Source organism: Phaenicophaeus curvirostris, chromosome 12 (genome assembly GCF_032191515.1).
Source record: "Phaenicophaeus curvirostris isolate KB17595 chromosome 12, BPBGC_Pcur_1.0, whole genome shotgun sequence".
Classification (NCBI taxonomy): domain Eukaryota; kingdom Metazoa; phylum Chordata; class Aves; order Cuculiformes; family Cuculidae; genus Phaenicophaeus; species Phaenicophaeus curvirostris.
This window is the reverse complement of record NC_091403.1, coordinates 4,210,938-4,238,697: the sequence shown is the minus strand read 5'-3', so window position 1 is coordinate 4,238,697 and position 27,760 is coordinate 4,210,938. Positions and strand designations below refer to the sequence as shown.

General features: G+C 39.7%; 2 protein-coding genes across 9 annotated transcripts in view; both read right to left on the bottom strand.

The window, feature by feature from the left end:
- Positions 1-145: 145 nt before the first annotated feature.
- ARPP19 (cAMP regulated phosphoprotein 19) lies at positions 146-11,058 on the bottom strand. The gene is made up of 3 exons (XM_069866733.1): positions 10,891-11,058; positions 5,713-5,835; positions 146-3,649 (listed from the first exon to the last, which is right to left on the bottom strand). The coding sequence occupies exons 1-3, from the start codon at positions 10,933-10,935 to the stop codon at positions 3,479-3,481; spliced, it is 339 nt and encodes a 112-aa protein (XP_069722834.1). The 5' UTR covers positions 10,936-11,058; the 3' UTR covers positions 146-3,478.
- Positions 11,059-14,842: 3,784 nt separating this feature from the next.
- ATOSA (atos homolog A) overlaps positions 14,843-27,760 on the bottom strand; it is a 49,487-nt gene continuing 36,569 nt past the window's right edge. For 7 of the 8 annotated variants that reach the window (XM_069866729.1, XM_069866730.1, XM_069866732.1 and 4 more), the window contains 7 exons: positions 27,583-27,699; positions 26,560-26,639; positions 25,701-25,809; positions 24,009-24,167; positions 22,079-22,147; positions 21,050-21,249; positions 14,843-15,842 (listed from right to left, as the gene is read on the bottom strand). In XM_069866729.1, the coding sequence (XP_069722830.1) occupies positions 15,689-15,842; positions 21,050-21,249; positions 22,079-22,147; positions 24,009-24,167; positions 25,701-25,809; positions 26,560-26,639; positions 27,583-27,699 (888 nt within the window). In that variant the 3' untranslated portion in view covers positions 14,843-15,688. Of the gene's footprint in view, positions 15,843-21,049; positions 21,250-22,078; positions 22,148-24,008; positions 24,168-25,700; positions 25,810-26,559; positions 26,640-27,582; positions 27,700-27,760 lie in introns of those variants that run through there. The other variant, XR_011338277.1, reaches the window with a different exon arrangement.

The following is a 27,760-nucleotide window of genomic DNA, read 5'->3' as shown; positions in this document are numbered from 1 at the left end:
TTGGACTTCTTCCAGCATCTTGATTTCTTGGAAACGGTGCCATATTCAGGCCAACAGTCTATAGCAATGCGAGCTTCTATATGTCAAGCCAATTCCCAGATCTCCCCTTCACTCAGTGCAAGGGACCAAAACAATCATCGTTACGGAGTTTTCAAACAATAAGCTTTAATTGCCTTATTAGAAAAATAAGCACTGAAATATATATAAATGTGATTACATTAAAGTAATTCTGTAGTCTAACATACTAGAAACCAAAGCCCAGTCATCTTTTTAATGATACAGAGTAGCGAGATTAAGGTTCAGAAGTTTTCCATAGGGAATACCGAAGTATGTAGTATCTTTTGGGAAACCACAGTAAAGACGAGACAAGTCTCCACATTGCAATAAAAACTAAGTAGATCAATTTATTCTGTATACTATACAATGTGTAAATTTGTAAAGAACAAGTGACATTTTTATCACCTTAACATCTTGACTGGGTGTAAATATGTCCAACAAAATGTACTCCCATGGCCTTTACACAAACACTGTCCTACTACATCAAGAACAATGAGAGGGAAGCCTTTGGTTCTACAGATTTGGGGACATATCTGTTAAGTTGTAATTAATCCACTTAACTATCTCGAATAAAATGTTGGTGCTATCTGCTATCATAAGCCTACATGAGTACTACTCTAAGAACTAAACACCGTCTATCTTTAAAGGCAAGATATGAAAGGGACTGCCAGTCTACAGTGTGGACAGGTTTTCTTTGAAAAAGGTAATTATCAAATGGTAAAACTCATATAATACATTATGTACATAAGTTTGGATAGCTGAGTTATCTTGCTGGAGCAAGCTGAAAGTAAGCATCGATTTGCAGTCACATTTGATTTACTGTTAAGTGATTATTGGACTTTAGTTTTATACAGCGTGTAGAATCAAAATAGCTGTGCCTGCTGCTGAGGTCTGTCAGATGTGAAGGCTCATAATCAGTCGCTGACCTAGTTGGTATTACAGTACTTCAAATATACACGTGATAATATAGTCAGAGCTGAATTTGTAGTAATCTTAAGAACTGCAAGTCACCAAGTGAACATCGGAAGAGCTTGTGTTGTCCAACCAGCAGGACAAGCTGAATCGTAGCTGAGTGGAATGTTTAAATCTAAATGGCTATTTTTTTTTAACCTTCCCGAACATCCAGAAAGCTTCACTTTGTGAGCTACAGAATAGCGGCACCGGACAATACGCAGCAAGTCACCTTAAATTGTTCAAAATTTGTTTCAGGCCCAGTCCTATCATTAAGATTCAATGTCATTTTTACATACAAAAATAAAGAGGGATTTTCACATTAGGACAAACATCTATAAAAAGCAGTTTGCTTCAATATTCAGTTTCCCTGCTATTCTCCCAGCCTAATTTCTTACTTAAAGAAGTCAAGTAGGTCTGTTTCTTCAACCTGCTCCACAAAAATCACAAGTTCTTTATACTACTAGTGGAGGGTAAGGAATAAGGACAGATTTGATACAGCCCTCTTAACTACCAGAAAAGAGCTTTACAGACTTGAAAAGAATGAAGTTAGCAGTTTCAAAGTTCTCTGGAATTATTTCTCTAAACTGATGTTATTTTATGGACACTGATAATTTGCTCATGTTCCGATCAAAACAGGGCCAAATTAAGATAGCTTATTTTCTCTTGACCACTTTATTTCTGCTTTTAAAAGAGCACTGGAGAAAACACAGGCCAGTGTTCTCTCTGACTAGCTGTCCTTATCCTGCAAGACCTCTTTGAATATGTCGACACGAAGCATCTGAAAACTCGCATCTTTAAGAATGCTTTCTCTAATACCCCCATCAGTGCTTTGTTTTAATAGGCTCATTCAGAACTGTTTCTTTAAAGAAAAAAGTATTTAGTAAACTGATCTTTTTAAAGAGCAAGCAACATCAAGACTGTGATTACCTACATTAAAATCAATTACATTATGGACCACACTGCACTTTCAATATTCTGATTTCATTGAATAAACACGTTGTTAAACACATGAAATTGCCTGTCTAGTATCAACCATATATTTTGGCATTCTAGTACTTACAACCTGCATCATACACGAACTGAAGGTTGTTCCTATTTTCTGACACGAAAAGTTACCTATTTCTTAATGTATCATTATAAAAAAACCAACACCACTTCCAGTTCTTTGAAAGCCAACAAGGGGCTGCTGTATAACAAAGAGAAAAGGTGTTAGTTTACTACTACTTCAGGAGTCCAAGAAAAAAAACCCAAACAACCCTTCCGCTTCCAGAAGTCTAAAATAGCCCAAAGACAATTTCATATCAAACCTCAGCAAATCTAGATTTGAAGTTTGCCACACAGGAAACTCTCCAGAACAGTACACTAGCCATCTCCCATTATCATCAGACAGAGCATTTCAGCTTTAAAAGCTTAAAGAGCTGCTGAACAGAAAGGGCACTTGCCTCCAAATACAGGTACAAATTAGGGATTTATATTTGAATGCTGGACGTTTTTGCGAAACAAAATATACAACAGCAAAAGCATAAGGCTGAATGAAGTGTATATATAAAGTGTTTCACAAATTTCAGGTATACAATTTTTACTTTCAGTAGCAAGATTCTGGGCTCTTAAGTTTCAGGACAAGACTTTGAAAGATACAGAATCACTTGTGCTTTGATTGGCACATTATCTGCTTTTTAAAATGTAAAACTAAGACGTTTGCAAAAGGTTGTGCAAAACTATTGTATTTACAAAAATGGCACAAGAGTGAATTCAACAGTCTATGCACATGCACACTTCATTCACATCTTCAACAAAAGTGTGTCCTAAGCTACGGAACTGAAAAGAATACCAGCTTCAACAGGCTGTTGTCAATAAGCACTAGATTCACAAGAGTTACACCAGAATGGGCAAATATTGCCCAAGTAAAAACTCTATTGTTAAAGCTGAAACAGGTTTAAGGCCGTTCAAGTTCAAAAGCAGAAACAAAATTCAATCGGAGCCCTGTCTTTGTTTTCATACATGCTTTACCATCTAGCAACTTGTGGTCTAAACCTCTATTTTAGACAACAAACCCAAACACAGAAGAAAAACCCAACACAACTGGAGGTTATATTAAATACAAATATGCTGTAATTAAGATGAAATAACAAAAGCAGAAACATTAGAAGTTGTAAAACTTGCGATGTCACTTGCTGGAACCAGTCCTACACTAGGAAATGGGCAATATGTACATTTTCAAGTAGATTACATTGCTTTAACCAAACTTGTCCTTTTTAATCAGTGCATTGTTCTCAACTAGTCCAAATACTACACATCTTACTCTTAACAGTACTCCCTTACAATAGCAGCACATGCTACCGCTACCTGCAAAGCTGTCAGTCTCATGACTTAGTGTAAGAAAGAAAAAGGGGGATGTGAGGGTGAGAAATAACTACCAAGGAGAAATAACAGGAATGAGAGTAATCATGCAGTTCAGCTGTGCTCGTCAGCCAGCCAGCTTGCTAGCAACAAGAGATGGTTTCCGCTGTGGAAGATCCTGTGGAGTAGGAATATGGTCACCAGTAACTTCTGTCTTGTCAGGAGCTGCAGTAGGCAGTTGCTTATTCTTCATCTTTGCTTTAGCCATGTTATAGTCACCAGAATCAAAGTATTTTTGCTAGAAAACAAAACACACAGGGTACTTAAAAGCTTGAAATCTCATCAGATGCATACACTGAATTACATGGTTAAACAGATTCTTTAGCTTTTAAAAGTTATAAAAACTTTCTGATTTGATCCTATGTTGATTCAAAAAAACCCCACAATATTATCAAGACTATTAAGAACACAAAGCTAAACATTTAACAATAGGCAAGTATACAGTTACAGTTCTGCACATACCAGATGTAAACATAATTTTTGCCCTGGTTTTCCCCAGAGCTTTGCTCTCCCACAAGTGAAACCTTGGTGTTTGTAGGCTTTGTTGCAGTGAACAAGTTCTGCTACAAAGAATAACCAAACAACACATGAACTAAAGCTGGACAACAGAACCCGCTCTATCATACCAGATCAAAGTAGCATGAAATTGCACGCTAAAGAGTAAACCTCTTATCTGCATATGTTAAAACAGGGAAACTAAAATTCCTGGAGTTCCCAAACCAATTATTTAATGAAGCCAAATCTACTGTGCAGTCCTTCTGCAAAGCACAGTGTGCAGGGAATTCTTAACACACAAGCCATGTTTCTCCTGAATACAAAAGCATATATATTAAGTTTGAACTTCTAAAACAGTGTTCCTTAATATTCCACTAAGTTTTTATTATCGTTACCTTTAACAGCCTTTGTTGTTGTTGTTGTTGCCTGGTTTCTCAAAATATTAGGTTATCTATAGATATTAAACCCAAATGACTTTAAATTTACCTGCATGGAATTTCACTTGAGGTCTGCATCAACTGCTTATTCATAGACACATTTCACACGAAAAGTTGTATTATTTTTTTTTCCATCTTACTATGTGGTCTACCGTTAAGGTATTTGTAATCCATGATTTTGAACAGATTGTCATACGAGACCAAAAAAATTAAATTCAGTAGAAAGATACACAGTAGCAATTGCTGCTCAGAGTCACAATCAACTCTGAAGAGAACACTGCCTCGTTAGCTTTATAAATGCTTATTTCTCAGTCAATTGAACAACAGCCAACACTACCTGCTATGTTTCAGTGCCTCTCGGCAGCATATTACTACCACGCTCTTTATTTTGCATTAGTACTAACCAGCTGCAAATGTTCAGCAGCAGCCGCTGACCACGTAACGGCAAAACTCGCAAAAGGAGTCACCTAATCTACCACCTGCCCGTTCCCCGCAGCTATTAGCTATGTTGCATATGGTCTGACTTCTGAGAGAAAGCTTATCCAAAAAACCTGCCAACAGTAACAATTCTCAGGAGATGGTACCAGATAGCACAGAATTAGATCAGCACTGAACTCCAACAGCTGGTTTGCAAAGGATTTGTACTTGGAATCATTGCACACACTCAAAGGCCCTAGATAATAGTTAAAAAAACCCCCCAGTGTGGCAGCAATGAAAGCACCATCAGAAGTGATATACTAGGATTATTCCAAGAACAGAGTCCTAGCATGCCTGAAAGGCATTACATAATCACTTTATGAATAATTAAACTAAAAAAACCCCAAACAGTTGAAAAAACAAGAACATAAGAGACAATGGTTAAATGCAGAACAACATCAAAATACTAACTCACTCTTCACTCTTCTATCATTACTTTTTGGTTAGGGTGTATATTCAGAATTACACTGCTGTTCTCAAGCCACTGATGTCAGATGGTACTAGCTACAACACAGCACATACTAAGCTTTTATGTGCTAAAAACATGGATAATAGGAGTGGACCTAAGTATGTCAGATCAGTACAAAACAGGGATGAGGTTCTGATCCTTCATGTTTACCATAATGTTTTTTATGAAGTCTATCACTGCAGCACTGAGCCAGCTTCCAGCCTGTTTTCTAAAAAAACTACCGATGCTGTAAACAGCTACCCTGCCAATTTGGCATTTGTTTTGCAGAAACAAATTTCTCTTCCCTGTGCTTCCACAAAGTTTACATTTCTTAGCACTCTTTTACTCACGCAAAGACCTGTGGAGTGGAGGGAAAAAAAAAATTCACAGCTGTAGAAATTTTGGGATTTCTGGTACAAACCCTGCACACAATAAAGAACTCACTCCTTTTTGAAGCCTCTTCCTCAAGAAGTCTGAGCCTCCTGGTTTCTGGCCCAGATGAGGATATCTTGCTTTCAATTTTGCTTCTTCAGCTTTTTCTGGGCTGATCACCTTATCCTCCATTTCCTGAAAGACAATTAGCAATACTGTAAATGACATATATAATAATGAACTACTAATGCAGAAACACCTTTGCAGGTAATTCACCAACATGCCAACTGCTGCCATCATGTGAACATACCAAGTCTTTGAATAGACATTTGCATACATTCTCTCTCAAATTCTGACAGCAACTGCAGGAGTTCAGCCTCCCATCTTAGAAACCTCTCCTGGAGATGTGTTTGAAACTAATCAATGCATTTCTCTTTCACATAAAGGTAGTCTATATCAAAATTAAATTATTCAGTTTTGAAAACAAAACAAAACAAAAAACACTTTTTGGTCAAAACAAGGGTTCCACTAAGAATAAAAAAAATATTTAAAGCTGGGCAAGAGCCACAGGGCTTGCTTTCAACTGGCCCTGTTTCATTATGAAGCTGCAGACAGCCTAGCACTTGCATTGCCACAATCTAGTCTGCATGCCTGCTCTAATTGGAATGTGTTGATATTCACTGTGAAACAGCGTATTAAGTAGCTCAGTGTCAAAAATATGTCTGCCACCATATTAACAGCAACAATACTGTATTTCTTTATAAATGCCTATAATTATCTCAAAGTTACGAGGATGAAGACAGTTGAATAGTGCATTTGTGGCAAATAAAATGCCTATTTTATTAGTACACTGTAAAACATCGATGCTCAAAGTAACTATGTGAAGAAACTCATTTGGCAAAAACTGCAACTTGTACATCTAGTCTTTCAACGCCGACCTCTACTTTACCCTCATCTGTTCCAGTCCACCTGGCAATTTGATGGATGAAGAACAATTTCCCCTACTAGATTATTTCTAAAATATCTTCCATGTAAAATTCTTGCTCTTCTACTTTCCAGTATTTGGGCTTTGCCTTTGCTGGGGTTTGGTTTTATGGGTTTGGTTTTTCTTTTGCATGCAAACCATTTCTAGTTCATGGAAAATATACACCGACTTGCACTGACTGCAGCAGCGTTGAATTGTTGTTATCATCCAAAGTCACAGAAAGACTTTTAGGCAGGAAAGAACTGCCACTGAAATCAGGACGGTCTCACATTCATCTGTGACTAAAGTTTTATTTCCACTTCCACGCTCTTTGTCGACCGTGTCATCATCCTTTGCATTGCCTCAATCAACATGACTGCGTGTACTCCACATAAATGGGTCACAGAAATGAATCCAACAGAAAAACAGCCTTTTTTTTTTTTTTCTTAACTTCCTTGTTGGGCTGTGTTTCCTTTAGATTGGTATCCACACTGTGGATCGCCAAGCAGCTGCACAAACAGGTATGTTAGCACAGCAGCAGGGAGGCCAGAGGAACTCGGGCAGCTGGGAGATACTTAAGCCAGACTTGCCAACAACTAGAGCCACCACACAACCCAGCCAAGTGCTTTCCTGTATCTGTTATAAACTCTCAAAGTTCTAGAGCAGTCAACATCTCTCTAGTAAGAAACCCCAGAAGCAAAGGTTATTACAACAGCTTTGGAACATAACATTGTCTAGTTGCTCCATCAGGCCAAGGTGTCTCAAAGACAGCTTTGCACAACACGGTGGGAATCTGAATTAACAATTCTACCAGGGCAAGATAGAAGTTCCTCTTAAACTGCTCCGAGAATTTCTAAGAATATAGGAATCAATGCTTCTTATTAGATGAAAACACACCTAGGCAATACAACGCAAAACACAGATATGCATAGAGGGCAAAGTCTCCCTGACACTATTGAGCAGAGGACTACGGAATTTCTCACTATATAACATCACACTATCCAAGACCACAGTTTTCATGTGTTAGAAAAGATCATTCTTCAGCTGCTGTTCTTCCTATTGTGCTTTATTATCATGCCGTCACTGACTGGATTTTCTCAAAAGCAATTCTTTCTGCTAAACACTTTCAAACATCTAATGCTGAATCACTGGATACTCGCTGTTGAGCCAACAGACGAAGCATTTGAGGGGGCATGTTTTGCCAATACTAACCAAAAGGAAACAATTTTTAAGAACAGAGGGCCAACAATAAATAGCTTACATAAATATGTATTCACGGTGCATCAAAGACGACATTTATGCAGACTCACAGGGCAGACAAACCACCGCACAGCAGGCAATCAAAACACAAAAATCCTGTGTTATGCATCAATGCAGCTGAAAAGGATACAGACTATGGTAACTTGCTCTTGATGACCAAGAACAACTAGGACTCAAAAACCTGCGTAAGATGAACTAAAGAATTTCAACAGAAAGACCTAGGGTGTCAAACAAAACCAGCTGACGGCAGGTTCAAAAACACCTAAGACAACAGTTCTTCATATAATAATTAGGTTGCAGAACTCCTTGGCAAAGAATACAGGGGGTGCCAAGAATTTGTATGGACTCAGAAACTTGACGTGTTCATTTGCAGCTCAGAAGGCTCTTAAAATCACTGATTTCTGAGGCCCAGGATAGTTTTCTGTGTAAGATCACTGCATGCATGTCCTGACCTTATACTCTTCTGTAGACTAGACAGCATTGGGCACTCCAGGAGATGCATTGTTAAGCCACAAAGGCTTTAACTGAGCCAGCAAGGCCATTCATACATTTACAGTATTCTCGGTTGACTTACAGAAGCAACAACCAAGTGACTAACAAATGATCGGGGGCGGAAATCAAGATATACCACACTCTTCTTCCTAGTGACAACCACACAAAAGTTATAATTTTAGTTCTCTACAAGAACTTGACACCGCTAATGAAGCCTGCTTATTTCATTAAAAGGATCTACCAGGAAGGCAGTAGTTACCTAACTCACTTAAAGATAGCTTTTGGTTTTAATCTTACAGAGGTATCAGTAAGCATAAAGCTCAATATCTGTTGTACAACTGAGATGCACGGCTAAAAAAAATAGCCATCAGCCTTTTCAAACTGGTAGGAAGAACTCTTCCTCTTTAGCAAAGACATAAAACAAAATGTAAACCAGCAAATGGGGAAAAAACACAACAACAGCACAACTCTACAGTTAACTGATGTGGCAAAAGCCAGTTCAGAAAGAAAATGCAGCACCTCCAACAGCTTCCTGAAAAATATAAGCTTTTAAAGCAAAAGAAATGTCACTCAAGCACATATTTTCCAACATGTAATGTTTCTTTGTTGCTGAGCTTCCCCCTGCCACTATCCTGAGGTTTCCCACCAAGAACAGGAAACTCTGGTCTTTGGCAAGTTTTCAATTTGTATCTCTCTTGTTTAACATCTTTCTTGCCTAATACAAGCTTCTTACAGCATGTTAGAAAACAAAAGAAGTCTAATCATGAAAATGGTGCCACAAAGTTCACGTAGGGGCTTCATCTTTTTTAAGCATACATATGAATAACTACTGTAAAATGGGTTGTTTATATGTCAGAGCCAAGTATTAACTGAGTTTATGTTCAATTCTGTTAAAACAAACAGTTTTAGTGAAGCTTTGCAATGCCATATTAGCACTGATATCACAGTATCCTCACAGAATATAAGCTTACAGAAAAAGTTTTGGTTTATTGACGTCATTGTCTTGAACACCCCATCAGAGTAAAACTAAATTAGCAGATCAGTAAGGGACTCCCATCTCTCAGATAAACAGCAATTTTTCAAAGCAGCGCATACACACTGCATTTCAAGACTTTAGCCTGAAACTCCTCAAATTCAGCCCCAGTCACCTGACTTCATCAGAACACACTAGAAGGCATCACAATAAACTTGCTACCACATGTTTTACTATGCTCTTATTACAGAGCTATTCTTGGAGTGCTGCACAGGCCAGGGATTTATTTTTACAGGCTTTGAACAGGAGCGGTACCCCTTCAGTGCTAACTGAGCGTGAAGTCACAGAATCAGAAAATAGTTTGGGTTGGAAGAGGCCTTAAAGATCATCCAGTTCCAACCCCCTGCCATGGGCAGGGACACCTCCCACTGGATCAGGCTGCCCAAGGCCCATCCAAGCCGAGCTGCAGAACACCCACATTTAAGAGCAGATTACAGACCTACCATAGAAGCTGGTTCTGATTACCGCACCTCCCCAGAAGGTATCATTCCATATTAACCACCCCCAAAGCTCACCTACTTGTATGACTAACTCGAATTACAGATTGTAAATTATTAAACGAAAACGTGACAAGGTGAGGTTGATTGAGCTTTTTCTTCGAGCGCCCTCCAAAGCAGTGCTTGTGTTTCATAACTGCTCCCTAACAGAAATAGCTGGGGAGATGGAAACCGAGTCCACGCAGCAATGACAAGCCAGAAACACAAGCAGCTTCTTAAAGCCGCAGCCCACAGAGGGGAACTGCTAACAGCAGAACCCGAATCTCCCTGAAGAACCTACAGAATTAATAGCCACACAGTAGCGCCAGCACAAGAGAACCGAGGCGGTCATTCTTTATAAGCCTTAACTAGAACCGGCCACAGCCACAGTAGCTTGGATGTTCCTCCCCTGGACGTTAAAGACTGAATGTTTCTCCTCTAAATGTTAAAGGCTGAATGTCTCTCCCTTGAACGCTAAAGACTAAGCGTTTCTCCTCTGAACGTTAAAGGCTGCAGGTTTCTCCCCTGAACGTTAAAGGCTGCAGGTTTCTCCCCTGAACGTTAAAGGCTGCAGGTTTCTCCCCTGAACGTTAAAGGCTGCAGGTTTCTCCCCTGAACATTAAAGGCTGAATGTTCCTCCCCTGAACGTTAAAGGCTGAATGTTCCTCCCCTGAACGTTAAAGGCTGAGTCTTTCCCCCCTGACCGTCAAAGGCTGCGTGTTTCTCCGCGCGGAGCCGGCGCTGCCCGTTCCCGCAGGGCTCCGGGAGCGCCATTCCCCGCCCAGGCCGGCGCACGCCAGCCGGGGCCCGCAGAGCCCGGAGACACGGAGAGCCGCTGCCCGGGCCCCCGCGGCCGGTCCCGTCCCGCCCGGCCCCCCCTGCCCTCCGCCGGCCGCCCCGAGGCCGCCCCAGCTGTGGGGGGGAGGCCCGGCGCGGCGGCCCCGCTCCCCCTCGGCGCGCGGGCGGAGGCGGCGGCGCCGCGGGGCTCCTGGCGCGGCTCGGCGGGGCTGCGGGAGGCCACCTACCTTCTGCTCCTCGGCCGAGGCGGGCTCGGGGCTCTCGGCAGACATGGCGCCGCGGGGAGAGGGAGGGAAGGCGGGAGGAGAGCGCGGGCGCGACGGCCGCTCCTCCGCGCGGCGCTGCTACCGCCTCCCGCACAAGATGGCGGAGCTGGCACGACGGGGCGCCGGCGGGGACACGCTTCCTCCGCGCTCCGACTCAGCGCCGCTTCCGGTCCCGCCCTTTTGCGTCACGCCCGCCGCGGGGCACGCTGGGAGTTGTAGTCCAGAGGCGCTGCTGCAGCAAGAAGTGGGGTTTTTTTATTTATTCTAAAGCAGAGCTGAGTTTCATCTAAGTCATTGTATTTTTTTTTTTTAAACTTAGCCAGGATGTCCCTCTGATTGCATGTTTTCCATCAAGCAGTGTTGTGGCAGCAATGCCAAGCATATGGAAGATTAATTGGGACTAAGATAACGCATAGAACCATAGAACTGTAGAAATCTGGGTTGGAAGGGACCTTAAAGATCATCCAGTTCCACCCCGCTGCGATGGGCAGGGACACCTCCCACCGGATCAGGCTGCCCCATCCAACGGCAGCGGGATCCCAGCCTTCTAGCAGCTCCTCCTGCTTGTTGCCCGAGCTTCGTGTGTCCGTACAGCAACGCTTCAGCCAGGCTGCTGGCCGCATCGCCTTCTTCGTGGAAGACCCTTTCTTCTCAATAAGGAGTTTTGGAGAAGTTTCCTCCCTGACATCTAGTACCTTAGGAGCCTCCAACTCGTCCCCACAGCACTTCTACTTTCAAATCTCATAGGAAATTACTGTGAGGGAAAACAGTTTTGAAGATTCAGCGGTTCTTTAATGAAATTATTTCTTTAAGGGAATAAGTGTAAACTACATAATGCACAGGAAGGATGGGAAGTAACGTAAGAACCTCAGAAAATGAACAAGTTCTTCAATGATCTCAAATAGAAAAAAGCAGCATATAGAATCATAGAATAACCAGGTTGGAAGAGACCCACCGGATCATCAAGTCCAACTGTTCAAACCGTTCATACAGAAACTAGGTAATTTTTTAAGGATGTGCATCAAAAGCAGATCATGAAGACAAGGGACACAGAATAATTTCTGAACATTACTGAACAAAGGACCAAAAGGATTTTAAAGACCAAAGGATTTTATGTTTCTTTTGTTCAATCTGGCGGGATCAAGAGAGCTAGCTTAACAAACTCACAATAGCATATAACCTCCAGCTAGGAAAAGGGAAGATCGGTTTATAGGATACTTGCATCGGTTCTTTTTTTTTTATCCTTATCCGGTAACTCTTTCCAACATAGACAAAAAAATTTCCTTGAGGGCATGGAGAACTGACTGAACAATCTCCAATTAATTAGTGGTGATCTGTGTAGAAACCTGTAGAAAACAAATGGGTTTTCAGGAGACTGATGAAATAGGATTAAGGAGAAGGCAGAATACAAGCTATAGAATTAAGCTGTCTCATCAATAATACCTGAGAAATCACCTCAAATAAACACTCAAAAGAAACGGAGCAGCTAGACCTGAATTCACAATGAAGAACAAGGGTTTCATGCAATTGCACCTCCTGGAAAGGTAACAGAAGAGTGTGAAGGCCTCTGACACTTCCCCACACAAATTAGGGAAACTTAACAATGAAACTGCAATGTAGTGAATGCAAGTTTTGTTGGAAATGGCCATCAATTGTTCCAACAATAATTCTGCATTTGGTAGTTTCACAAAGGGCTTTCCAGGGCCAATATTGCTCATCTGTTTAATTGCTGATCCAGATAATCCGCTATAAACTTTATTAATATTGACAGGTTACATTGAGTGAGAGAAGCTACAAGCATGTACTTGCAATTCAGATTCAAGCAGAAAATCAGGTAAAAAATCTTGGGTAGTGGGAGAATGAAGTTCACCAATGACACATGCAGGAAAGCTACCATACTGCAAACAAGCAGGTAGGACACCTCCCTTATGCTGGATAACACAATGAATCCACCTTGACATCTTCCAATACTGAAAAATCAAGTATTATAATAAGATGTATGAAGAGGACTTTAATCCATAAGACCTAGCAATCAGTCCTTCCACTCTAATTGGCACAGAGAGGCTCCACGTGGGATGCTGTGTCCAGCTTGAGGCACTTCAGGATAGATTCAGACCAAAGGAAGAAAGCAAAGAGCCAGAATGATGAGAGGTGCAGAAAATATGACTGAACAAATCTGACTGAACAGTCCGGGGTCATCTTAGATAAAGAAAACAAGACTGAAAAGGGAGATACAAACTGTTCTCCTTACTTATAGTGAAAAGGTCAAGTAGCATTTGACTTCAGCTGGGCATTATAAACAGCCTTCTCATGATAAGTATAGTTAAAAGTGTTTAACTCTTCCAGTGGGAAGAGATTACTTGGAGCTGCCATCACTGAAGAGCTTCATAAACCTCTCAAACATTTGTCAAAAATAATTCTGTATGTTTGACCCTATTGAGGAATAAAGAGAAGCAGCAAATGACCACTCAAAAATTAGTCTGGTCTCATTCCTCAACCTTTGCATAGAAGGTCATGTGGAATTGAGTTCATATTTTAGGAACATTCAGCATTTCTCCAGGTGTGTCCTTTATGGGAAGTTGTAACTCAGATCAAGCTGTAAAGGGAGAATGACTAAGTTAAATCAAAATTGTGCATGGATAATCTAAGGTCACTTTTATTCTGAATCCGTGCAGGGACTGAGTGCAGTTTGACTGGTTAAGTCAATACAAATTTATTTCCTAGACATGACTTGTAGTCACCACATAGTCTATATCCACATTTCTTTGCTGTTCAAAACAAATTAATATATTACTCTGAAGGGAGAAAAGAATGGCTTGGAGAAGTCACTTAAAGTTATCAGGATACAGAGATACAAACATTGTATGTTGTCAGTGCAAAATAAAAGGTCAATCTACTACATGTGAATTGTGACTTTTCATTAAAAGTGTGTCCTTATTCTTTTTTTCAAGCAGATGTGCTCCATGACACAAATAAGCACTTGGAGGATACGTGCTGTGTGCTTATGACTCAATAGTAGCTACAAAGAAAGTAGGACACATTCTCATTATGCCAGTCCGGATCCTAGTTATGTATATGGTACAGCTGCAGCTGTATTTGACTCTTCTGCTACCACAAGAAACCTTTTCTCAGTTTTACAGAACACACAAATGACTAAAAACTCTAAACAATCCTTTCCTGTACATTTATTTCGTCCCAAGTCTTTAGAAAGAAATGCTAGCTAGCCTTTGGAAACCTAGTGTAACAGTGGAGAAAATGCTGCTGAAGGGAGAAGGGACTCAGTGATGTCTGAGCTTTGCCCTTCGGTTGCAAGAGGCATTTGAATATGTGAGATAGTTGATAAGTGTCATCTGGAAAGTCTGGTCTCCCTTACTTTCCCTGGCAGACTTCCTGGAGATTTCACGATACACTGACTTCTCCTCTCATCTAAGGGCAGTGCTGAACATACAAGAAGCACGTTCCTTCTTTCTCCACAGCAGTCAGAGAAGTGTGTTAGACAAATACCAATGTCACCTTTCATACTGCTGACACGCTGAAAACCTACAGTGATGTAAAGAAAAACATATAAACCAAGGTAAAACAGTCGAGAAACTCCAAGATCTTCAGAACACATCGTAGATCTTAATTTTCATTATTAAATATATACCTCAAATATAATAAAATGCTTCTAACTTTATTTCTCTCAGTTACACAGTTTAACAGGTAGCATAAACTGTTTATCTGACTGTGTTTTGTTTTAGGAATACACATACGTATTGGAAACAAATACGTATTGGAAAATACTGGTACGCCCAACGCAGCATTTCTCATAAAACTTTCTATGGCCACCTAGTGGCCTAAATGGAACCGACCTATTAAAAATATTTAGGATTACAAGATCTTCCTTATCTAAAAATAAAACAAAAAGTACAAGTTTCATAGCTTTTGCATATATTTAAGATATAAATACTAATTTGTTTGCACAGTACATCCTTTAACACAATCTGAGAAATCAAATGGGGGAGGGCAGGGAATTTTATATGAGAAAAATAATAACAGAAAGCAAAATTAAAGTGGCCTTTAGGGAAAAAAAGAAATGGAAGGAGCAAAATACGAATTGAACCAATCATCTGAAAGCATGAATAAGTAAATATACAATGGGCACTATGGTGTTATTAAATTTGTATATGACAAAAGAAGGAAAAGGGTACCATTAAAGGGAAAAAAACAGAAGAAAGTTAAATGCTTGCATAGTATGAAATGTAATGGAAATTGATCTGTTGTCCCCATCTTCAATAACTTAAATGAATATCACTTAAAACATCACACAGATTAAAGACATCTGTATATATTTCAGATTTCAATATTAATGCCAAAAATACATAGTATGATTTTACATAGGATTTATGCTACATTAGAACACTAAAGACAAACATCACTTGAGTATTAAATGAAACATTAAATATTAAATAACTGAAAAATAAAATAAAAAGTGTAAACACTAAACTAACTTGGGAATTTGCTATTGCAACACATCCAATGAAGTGGTTTTAAACAGTACAAAAAGATTAGATTTAAGTATGCTTCCAGTCTACTTGGAATACACGAAGCTCATTCCAGAAACCTTTTAAAAACTGGTCCAGGATCACATAAGAACCTTCTCTCTCGAGTGCTATTTTCATTCCTTTACAGACTTAAAATTTATACTGTCATCTCTACCGATATTCACTTGTAAGGAGTAATCAACAGTAAAACAAATACTTTAGTTTGCCATTGTTTGCTAGCATCTTGGTGAAAACTGAGGATTTGTTGGAGATTCAGTGTAAGATTTGAGTTCATATGCAGCGCCGCTATCAACTTCCATGGATTTCCGAGAGAATAGGAGCCTTACATCTCTGTGGAGGTAGATCTTTCCAGATTTAGAACTCTGGAACCTGAAAAGATACAAATATCTGTATTATCTAAAACAAAAAATTCAACTTTAAAGATTACTGAAATAAATGTGTTTCCTTTAAGAGATTAAGTCCAAAAAACACTTGAACATACAAAGTTAGTCGGTCAAAATGAAAGAAATAACCTTACATTTTCAATCTACTTTGTTTCTTTTGGTATTTAAAGGATCTGTACCTAATCAACAACGTAGTGCATGGAATATTTGAAGTTCACGCTGTGCTCATTTACATCAAAGATTAAAGTTCTTGTCAATCTAGAAAGGCAAAAAGTGCTCTTCAGCGAGCACTCCTGAAAATGCCCCAATGGTCTAAGCATGCACAACAGGGAAGGTTCAAATATCAACAAAGGCGTATATAGATCTCAAAATACATGTTTTCAGTGCTAGCGATCATACTGACGGGTTTTACTGCTCTCTCTATGCATGTACCAGCAAGAAGTTCACTTTAAACCACACACCAAAGTTAAGCTAAACTTGAGAAGCAGTAGGTAGGGGCATCTCTGCAGGCAGACAGAAAACAGGTTTTTACACAGAATACAGAGCTATATCAAAGCGACAATAGCTCACCAGTCACCAACGTAAACAGCAGCCACTTCCCGAGCCCATTTTATGCTGCAGCTGAACAGCCTAACTCAGGTCCTCTGAACCTGCTTAGAATGTGCCAGTTCCACTTTCCCTGAGATTTAACACATATAGATAGAGGAGATCTGCGTTTTGGAGAACAGTGCTCTATAGCCTTCATCTGGCAGAACTTCTTCATTTTTCTCCTTGGACCAGGAAAGGCAGGAGAGCCTAAGGAGCGTTTCTTATGGCAGCTGAATTTAATGTCACTATCAATATGCCTTGGTAAGGAAGAAAAGCTATTGCTACTATAAAAGAAACAGAAAAGCTATTGCTATTACCACTACAAATGCTAAGTGAGCAGGGCACACTGTATTATTACGTATTACAATTTTTGATAAAAATTACCAGATTGAAGCAAAAGTATCTCTAGAATAAACACAGCCACAATCAGACTGAAATTCTGAGAGGTCAGAGACAGGCAACTCCTGAACATCCATCAAGGTTTTATCATCTGGGGCAGGCAGGTTGCAGAAACGGATTCGGTGCCACTGTTTTGTTCAGACGAGAGACGCAGAATAGCCTGCAGTCATGCCCACAGCCAGACACAGGAAAATTCTGCTCTCCTAGATACAGCTGTCAAGGGCATTAAATGTGGTGGGGTGCAACAGAACGCTCCTACTGGCTCCCACTGAGCTCCCATCCATCACTATTTATTTACTCAGTGCTGTCGGTGTGAAAGGCCTTCACCTGGTATGCAAAGGGGAGAGAATTCTATCTTAAGAGAAGACTTTGGAGGAGAGCACAAGAAGGAAGAGTGAAAGAGGCAAAGGACAAACTGAACCTGACAGTTACTCAGCACGTAGCTCACAAGTAATTTTAAATGAAAAATTTTATTGAAAGATCTTTCACAGCAAAAGTATGATTGACGTTAATATGTATAGAATAGATAGAACTATCAAAGAGTAGATCTCAATTCCCATTTTACACATGAACATATCAGAAAATAATTAGCAAGGTCTATTTTTAAACTTCTCAAGCTTACTATTTTCTGTTAGTGAGAATCCTGCCAGATTCCCTTTGCCCAATAAATAACGCTTCCCCTGTAATGTGGCTTTTCTGAGCAAGACATTTCACAAAGATTGAAGGAGGATGAGTGGGAGACAGCAAGAGAATTTGGGGGATTCTTCTCATTTCTGCTTCCATCACTTAATTCTTTTCTTTGAGAAACATTTATCATAGTAATTGGAATTTAGAAATGTTGCTTTTCATATATGCAAATAAATTTCAACAATGAAGAGACAATCATTACATACACCCCTGCAGGGTGGTGATGGAGGGGCCACCACAGGACTGGCTCCAGAGCTGTGGCAGCTCCAGCAGTTTTGTGTAAAGGAATCAAAAAAACAACAGAGGTCTCTGACAGATGGTATCCTGGGAACAGCATCAGCAGCCAAATACAGGAAGGCTTAAACACACAAATATTAGATGAGCTAGAAAGTCTGGCAGAGGAAAGAAAGCGATAAACATTACTGAAGAAATCACAAATGCAAGCACAAACCCCCTATAAATATATTTTATAAGCCATCAAAATTCAAAGAGCACAGTAAGCCACAGGAACAGGATACAGCAAGAGGATCACAAGAACATATGTAGCAAGACATGTTTTGCAAGAGAAAAAGACTATACAACACAATCTATAAAATCTGTAAGTAAAATCATTAGGACAAGGACACAAATTTTTAGATCAGAAAAAATGCTGAGAGATCGGAAAGATCAAAAGGCAACCAGTAAATCAGTAATAGCAGCTATCTTCAGCTTCCACCAATAAATGTATCGTATGCCACATCAGGAAAATATTTTTAAGAAGTTTCTCAACACCTTGAGGAATCACTACTTTTAACAACCTGTTTCAAGCTTACCTGCCACTTAGCTTTCAGTAACAACCCCTGTTTAGCTGTTACTTAACAACAATTATACTCCATGCAATTAAAAGAGGCAATATGTCAGTAACTAAAGCTGTCGACCACGCTTTAAAAAGATGGAAAATGCTGATCTGTGGGTAGGTTAACTGTTTAATTGCCTTTTATGCGGGTGCCAGAATGTGACCTAGAAATCAACATGAGGCACGGGCAGAGCTGGACTCACAGCTGTCACGTAGACTTAATCACAGTGCAAAAATCGTTGCTTCACATGGAACAAAAAATTTATCCCCAAAGCATCTTCAAGAAATGACTTAAACTGCAGGTGCAACACTTGATCTTCTTACAGTCAATAAAGCTCTGCTGTCTGTGCAAGCTACATTTCATACCTGTACTGTGCTTTCAAATACAAATGGCATATTGAGCAGCATCTCAAACATACAAAATTGCATGCAGAACCTGCGTACACAATAAATCTGAGGCTTTAGAAGAGTGTTGTAGAAAAACTGGCCGCCAGCGTTAAGTTCCAGACCTATGCAAGCATTTTTGCTGAATTACCACTTGAAAAGAAGCTTTCATAATGTGAGTGCTGACAATTGTGATTAAGGTCTCGCAAGCAGATGCGACCACAATGCAGCTTACTGGTGGTGACTTCATTTGTTTTTTTGAGCAGAATTTCAACATGTAAGCTTAAGATGCTTGTTTTCAACAACTACTGCAACAAAAAACTGAAAGGCTGTTCCAAGCCAACTTGAGTGACCAAAAGAGTTCAATTTTTTAAACATATATCAAAGTTTTCAGTAAAACAGGTTTGAGGATACGTTGCTGCTTTTAAAAATGAAGTATTAAAACCAACTGACACATGAATTAATACAGTCAAGACTTTTTAAGCTCTCCTGATTAAAATCCATCTCTAGTAAAAAAGGCTACATACTAGATTGACAACTGCATCTTTAGTGAAGTGTGGGGTAGGCTGCATAATAAACCACCAGACAGATCAACAAACTACTGTAGTATTTCAAGGTGGTTTGCATTCTTCCGTTATGAGAAAGGACCCACTGTTTGGGTTCATCTCTGATGAAAAAACTTCTGGCATACTCTGCAGGTAAGCATTGCGATTATCAAGCAGCTTGGTTTTTGGTTTTTCCAGCCAGAAATGGACATATTTCCAATTACACATTATAAATCCATGAGTTGATCCCACCAGAGGTCTAAAAGTTGAGCTAATTCATACAGGTATTTAAAAACTACAAGCATCAGAACTGGTACATTTCTGTTTCTCAGCAGGAATCAGAAATAGGAAGCTCATGAAAGAAGATTTCCAGCTATGACGTCATCTAACAAAGAACAAAGCAGGTTTGCCTTCAAGTAGAAGTAATTTTTGGGTCTGTCTATGACAAATCTACAAGCTACATCACAGCAGAAACTGAAAGGGGACACAAGTTACTGTTCTTCACGCCTGTACACCAGACCCAGCTGGACACAAATTTTTGTCCAGCTCTGCAGCTGATGCCTGTTCTAAATTCCTCTCCATCACTTAGACCAACACTGCAAGTGAACAGAGCCTCTATTTGGGCTACACACTCATTTCCAGAATTAATCACCTTCTAAAAATTTTCTTCTGGGTAAAGTTAGACATTGCAGGTTAGTGTGGCCTGAAAGGATGAATTTCAATCCAGGCTAAAATTCAGAATGAAAACACAGTTCAACAGCCTCACCATGATGCTATTTTCACACTCCAGTAAACCACACACATTTTTTTTTATGACTGCCAACTTTAATTTAACAGGAAAGCTTGGCTTGGAATCACTGCCCTACCAAAGTTGTGTTTCAAAGTCTTCTAGGTAGAAATCAATGCCACTAAACAGGGAAAATAATATGCACCAGAAGTAATTCCACAACCAGTTAAAGAGAAAAGTGTAAGAGATGTAGTTTTCCTTGCTTCAGAATGTCAGCTGATGTTTGATTTCCAAGTGCTGCAATGAAAGCGTTGGGTCTGCACGTTTGTGTTTTTACTACTATAATGCAGGCAAAAGTCTGCAAACTGCAGAAAGAGAGACTATAACCATCATTCCTCCTTCTTTTCAACCTGCAGTCTTCATAACATCCCAAGAGCAGCAGCGCAGTATCCAGTTTCAGGCAGTAAGAAAGATTGTCTGAATATTTTATAAAGTGAAAGGTGTTATCAGTGGTACAGCATCAGGAAACAGGTATTTACATTTTTACCACTGAACACTGTATTTTTAGGAGTAACTCAATGCTTTTCACATTACAAGCTATACTGGTGAAGAGCCATGTGCACCGAGCACCTTCTCTAGGTTTTGGCTTTTGGCCATGTAACATCCACAATTACCATCTCCTGTAACTTCAAAAAAAAAGCACATGGATCCAGCCACAACTAAATCTCTCTTGTGAAGAAAGAGTTAAACTTTACAAGGCTATACGAAGTATTTCAATGTCAAGAACATATTTTAACCTGGTTCCTCCCAACCAGAATCTAAATTGGTTTTTAGCTTTTCTTCCTCTGCTGTCTAGCTGAAATAGCAAATCAGAAGTATTCTTTTTTAAAAAGTAAATATGCATAGTGCTGGCTAAGAAAGAAATAAGGAAATAAATTTTGGCAAGTATTTGTTTTTTGTGGCTTTTTTGTTTGGTTTTGGTTTGAGTTTTTTTATTTTTGTTTATTTTTTAACTCTGAGAAACTCACCTCAGATGTATGAGGTAGCGTAGCAGCCTTTCTTCAGTCTGTTGGCTGTTTTCTTTATTGACAGTTCTCTTGATTTCTCGTCTCACAGGAACGGAGAAAGTTCTTTGCCGTAGGAATGTTTGATGATTAGCTGGCATTTCTCTCAAGTCATAAATCACTACAAACATCTTCACCACAGTTTTGTTAGGGTTAAATAAGGTCTGAAAAGACAAACGGTTCTTTAGGGATGACAGATTTCAACCAAAATGCCCCAAAACCAAACCCCTCGCTTGCCCAAATAGTCATCATCCTCTATGCACTTTGTTGTGGTGCCAAACAGAAACTTTTATGTAAAAACATTGCACAGTTTTTCTGCTTCTCAACACTTTGGCTACTAGCAATTCCCACTTTTAAATATAATAGTAAACGCAACCTAATATGAATTGAATCCTAGTAAATGACTACTATTACTTTGCTAATCTGCATCCCATTTTGGTTTATTTTTCCAGATAGGTTTTTGTCTACGCTGTTTTCTAGATACAGAAAGCACAGTTGTGGATTCCACTTTTAAATCTGAAATTACCAATGTGTTACCTCCGACTGGGTTCTTAAAAGAAAGAGGCAGATCATTGGTTCAAAGCAATGACTGTGATATATTTTCTGATTTTATTACAAAAAATAGGTGTGTTAAAATATTACAAAAATTTAGATATAATCGAGTATTTCATCTTAACCCCTTTAGAAGGATTTCAGAATTTGGACTGTGGCCTAATTACTTGTCCATTATTACTTCAAAGTTGGTTGTCCCCAACCATTCTCAATCTTCAGCAACTGATTTTAAGCCTCTTCACAGCATGGGCTGGTTCAAAGGTTGGGAGTCTTTTTCATCCCACAAATTACACACAGATTTCTACTTTCAGTAACTACAGTACCTACAGAGATGCACATTTCCACTGCTAGATTCATGTTCATCACCAATAACCTCATCTCCTCTGCATGACTTTCTGGATACTAGTGGTTTCGAGGCACCTGTCTCTGCTGAGTACGTACCACTTGTATTGTTCCTGAAGGCGGTACCCGATAACCCCTTTTACCAAGGGACTCTAAAGTAATTACACCCTAGGGAAAAAAAAAAACCAAACCTACATTTAGTTCACAGGGTGAGATATAAACACATTGAAGTGTTCTATTCATGTAAGTGTATTTATTCAAAAAGCAATCAGTAACTCATAAAGACTAAGAATAAAAAAGGCGATGCATTTAAGACGCATTTAAAACTTAGCAGTAGGGGTCTTACAGATGCTTTGGCAGATCATTAAAAGCTGTGCACTAAGGGGTACAGCTTCTCTTGAAAGAAGGTCCAAGTTTCCACATCTTCAAACTAGCAGTCAGGAAGCTACGGCAAAATAGAGCTTTCTTTTCAAAATGGCTTGTAAGTTAAAATGGAAGATTTGCCTCCCTCTTTTCCATTTTTATATCATCACCAGTTACACCAATGATACTCCAAATCTCCCAGAACTAATTTCTGCTTTTCAAAGGCAGCAGATGCAATTAATCGTCCATTCTAATCCAAACTTCATTGACGATGACATCTGCTTTTGTACCAGCTGTAACCTACAGAGCTGAGTGTCCTACACAACGCTGCAACGCTGCCGAGGCCACCCTTAGGGTGCTGCCCTAGAGCACGTTTGATTAACCTGCAGTGCACAACTGCTGTAACCCACTGCACTGGACTTAAAACAAAACCCCAAACAAACAAACAAAAAAGGCCCCAGAGCAGATTAACTATACAAACAGAAACAATGTTTCTGATGATGGAGGCACTATACAAATGTTGTATTAATCCTGGGAGACTCAGCCATAATAGCATGTTTAGAGCATGTGGAAAAGGCTGAAACAATGAAACCCAGCTAGGAAAATAAGCAATGCTACTTTAACCGTTTGAGGAACATCAGAATCCCTTCACCGCCTGGAAATCACGTGAAATAATCTAGAAAGGTGAAAGCAAAACAATAGATACTTCTTTGCAGTAGTTAAGGGAGGACATACACAAGTTTAAACTCTATTACTCAAACAATTTGCAAAGCAGTTTCATTTCCTGAATAGTTTCAAAAACGGAAGGTGAGAAATATGGTAAGTGCTATGAATTAAAAATCTTAATATTGGGATAATTGGATGTTCAGTGCTTTATTTAAATGTTTAAACAAACCATTTACCATATTTTAGACAGACGCACCCACATGAAAACCACTAGAAAAGTGATCTGTCACTCAGGCTACATTAAGGTTCTTTAACAGGTGATCAGAACATATCTAGCCATCTGATCCAATGCTAGCATACAAAACATCTTTTGCTTTTTACAAGGAAGCACTTTTAGACATCCAAAACCTGTGCTGTCTCTGTAGAAACGTGGAACAGAATTAGCACACAGATAGTGCAAACACAAATAATGCATCGAAGCAAACATTATCAAACCACACAGACTGAGGGAGAGCCACGCGTCATGCTAGCTCAGATAACACTTGCTTTAAAAGAAAGGGCTGAATAACTTCTGTGCCTAAGGTCTCCATCAGCAGTTGTACCTTGGCACGCACCTAGGCCGCGGGCTGGCAGACTGGTTAGTTGCCCAGGGCAGCTGCTTGTTGGGACAACAAAACAACCCATGAAGTGCAGCTATTGCCTCACTGCCTATTTTAAGTTGGATGGATAAAAAGCTGCGGTGGGGGTTGATCTCTCCAGTGTGGAGGGAGACATCTACATTCAATATCCCAAGATGAAAGCAGCTGGATGACGGGGCAGAGCAAGGGGAGGAAAAGCACTAGTTAGGGAAAGGAAGAAAGGACAGGACAACTCCTTCATAAACAGCTGAAAATAACCTGGGTTATATATCCCCACTTTCTGAACACACTACTCACTGAGCTCTTGTTCTTCTACTCCACCTGTCAGGATTTATTTAAAATAAATCCAACCACACACCTACCATGTAAGGAGAAGGTGCATTATCATCTGAAACGCTGTAGAATGACACTTCAACTGGTAGAGTCATGTGCGTGGGACAAAAGACTCCACTTGCTCCCACTTCTGCTGTGAAACCTTCCACGACACCGAGCGGGTCTAAGCGAAAATTCAGGACAGATTCCTGAAAAACAAAACACATACAGATTTGGTTGGGAATGCCTCAAATAAAATAGAGCAAAACTAAGCAGCAGATAAGGAAACAAGCTTATATAAGAATTTGGGTCTTTCATAAGGTGACCTGCCAAAGATTAACATTGAGGCAAAAATTACAATGCACAGTGTAACATTCAGCAAGATGACAGTGGCCTAAGAGAAAGCACCATCAAATCCAGTCTTCATCCTACTGAAACTGGTGCAAAAGCCTACAGAGAATGCTACTGCAGAAGGACTTGTGCATGATTTTCCTTGACGCATGCCATCTGAAAAAAATAATAATCTAGAATATGTAACTTCCCCCGACATATTCACTCCACATTTCTCAAATCTGGAGAACGATACAATTCGTTCATACACTAGCTATTAGTCCTTGATATTTGATCCAAGAAGTGAAAAGCTGGAGGCTACGCTTCAAATACATTTGAGAGCAGCCCTGTGGAGAAGCACTTGGGGCTGCTGATTGATGAGAAGCTCCATATGAGCCAGTGATGTGCGCTCACAGCCCAGAAGGCCAATGGTATCCTGGGCTGCATCAAAAGCAGCGTGGCCAGCAGGGCGAGGGAGGGGATTCTGCCCCTCTGTTCCTCTCTTGGGAGACCTCATCTGGAGTATTGCGTCCAGTTCTGGAATTTTCAACATAAGAAGGAGATGGAGCTGTTGGAACGGGTCCAGAGGAGGCTACAAGGATGATCAGAGGCCTGCAGCACCTCCCATACAAGGACAGGCTGAGAGAGTCGGGCTGGTTCACCATGGAATAGAGAAGGCTCCGAGGAGACCTTCCAGCGACCTTCCAGCACCTGAAGGGGCTACAAGAAAGCTGGGGAGGGTCTGTTCATAAAGGCTTGTGGTGACAAGATAAGGGGCAATGGATATAAACTGGAGAGGGGCAGATTAGACTAGACAGAAGGAGGAATTTCTTCATGATGAGGGTGGTGAGGCCCTGGCCCAGGTTGCCCAGGGAAGCTGTGGCTGCCCCATCCCTGGAGGGGTTCAAGGCCAGGCTGGATGGGCCTTGGGCAGCCTGGTCTGGTGGGAGGTGTCCCTGCCCATGGCAGGGGGGTTGGAACTGGATGACCTTTGAGGTCACCTCCAACCCTAACCATTCTATGATTCTATTCTATGATTCTACACAGATTTTGTGACATATTACATAGACTTTAGGAGTGGAAACGTAAACCCTTTTTTCTAGGTTTACTCACATTACAAACATGAAAAATTACAGGTTGTTAAATCTCATTTACATCAACAGAATACCTCCTAACTTGATTATAGTGGAGAAAAAATATTAAGCAGCTCATTGTTATCCGAATCTCTGAGACAGAAGATGTCTGGGGCATGAAATACATGCCTTTACAGATGGAATTTAAACAAATTTTATTCAATTTAATTCTCAACTTTTAGACTGTAATAAGGCTGGAATTATCCACCATAAAGCACTTTTAAAAGCTGTACAGAGATTACTAAAAATACCACAAGAATTCTAGAGAATATGCAATACCTCAAAGTTTCCCAGAAGGCTAAGACTTGTTACTGGTGGAGCACTAGAACTCAGAAATGGTTTCCCATGGCTCTCTGGGTCACTGTGTCTGTTTATACATTGTTGTGGGCTATTAAAAAAAAAAAAAGACAGAATAAATACAAAGGATAAACGCATTTGCTTTTGTCTTCTGTGTATAAACAGCTCTAGAAAGAATCATTTACTTACTGTATTACAAAATGTCCTAAAGAAGTAACAGTCGAACATTGCCTGTTAATACTTTAGCAAAACATTTTCTAGTTAACTGAAAAAAAATACGCTCTCAAGTTTTACATTACAAAGGATAAAGACAATAAAAACGTAGGTTGTTCATTAACTCATTAGCAGGAAGCAAAGTTACCAGATTATTTTCTCTTGTATGCAGATGTTTTTGTTTCATATCGTGAGGTTTCCAACATCAAACTAAAAGCTGGTTCTGTTGTGTATTTATGTCCACTTTAAAAGTTAAGTTCTCTGAACAAGTTCAGGCAAAATGTTTCACCCATTCAACACAAGGAACAAAACATAACACAAAAATGACATGAATTTAAAAAAAGACTCAACCATAACTACCTTTTCTGTCAAAAAATTCAAGTGTATCCTACAGCACGTCTGCCCCTGCATGGGACAGAGTTCAAGCCGGCAGCACCTCTAACACTGTGGTTATGTCCCAGACCCCTGGGGCAACTCGGCTGCCAAGCCTTATTTCAAAACAAGGATCCCTTTGAAAGGCACCCATTTTTTGTCTTTGCTAACATGCTTTGGAGTTGCATAGAAATATGTATATATATACATTATGTTTCCCCCAAAATTCTTCATGTTTCCGGTAAATAAAATATACCTTCTTGCAGACAGACATTTCAACTGCAGCAGTGATGAATCCAGATCAAAGCACCCAGACTGTGTTTTTCTTTGAGGAACCTCAAGAGGGAAAGAGGATGCTAATTTGAAAATTGTACCTCTAGTAAGGTCAATTTTGTCAAGTAAGCATAAGTTTGCCAAGAATTTTCATGACATTACAAAACTATAAAAACAGAGCAGAACAGAGTAATTCCTGTACATTCTAAATTCAGTGAAGAAAATTCTAAAATTATTAATGCCAAGACTATAATTTCTGATTAACAGGAAGTACTTAAATAAAGACTCATTCAAGGAGCTGATGTCACTCTGGAACAGTACGGAATATTACTGATAAACAGGCTGTAACAATTTCCATCCAAGTCCCCTGGAAACAGCCTTTGCAAGCACTGAAGAACAAAACTTATCATGTGTTGATTACAGAACATCAGTAGTCTTTTTTGGGACTGATTTTTTCTTTAAAACTCCCAGCTTTCTTTTTCTTCCAACTCCCAGCCTATCAAGAACTGTAATATTTCCCCAGCATCTGTCTTATCACAGCAGCTTTATCACTTAGTCATTCAATGACATCACTGACTGCTGAAGAATATACGGTACAAACTGTTCACAGAAACAAAAGCTTTGGAATAATAGGCAGTCAGGTATTAATAACACAAAAAACCCTCTTAAATGGCAAAATATGTTACTTCAAATTTATAATACTGATCTTCAAAATGCTTCCTTTTGTGCTCTAAAATAACACCAAAACATTTTTTTTTCATAGAATTTTCTAAAGTCACCTTTTGTTAATCTTGATAGGATCTCAACTACCTCTTTAATATTTTCTTTTTCAGAGCTATTGTTCAATTTCATTTGACTGTTAACCCTCAAATTTCCACTTCTAGGACTATTTGCTCTGACACTGAAAGCAAACGCACACTTCACTTAGGTAATCTGTCAATATTAAAAGAGCAAAATACTTCCTTTCTCATTTAAAAGAGAAGTTAGAATTTCAACAATAACTTACAGGACTCGACAGCAGAGGCAATCCAGTTCTGGGATGAAAAGCCTTGGTTGAAGTCCCATCCAAGGATCGAAAATTATGTTTCCGCCACATATTTGTGTGTTTTAGAGATGATGCTTTCTGTCAGCAAAACAAATTTACTTAAGATATCAATGAGATATTTTGCCTGCTGCAACAAAGA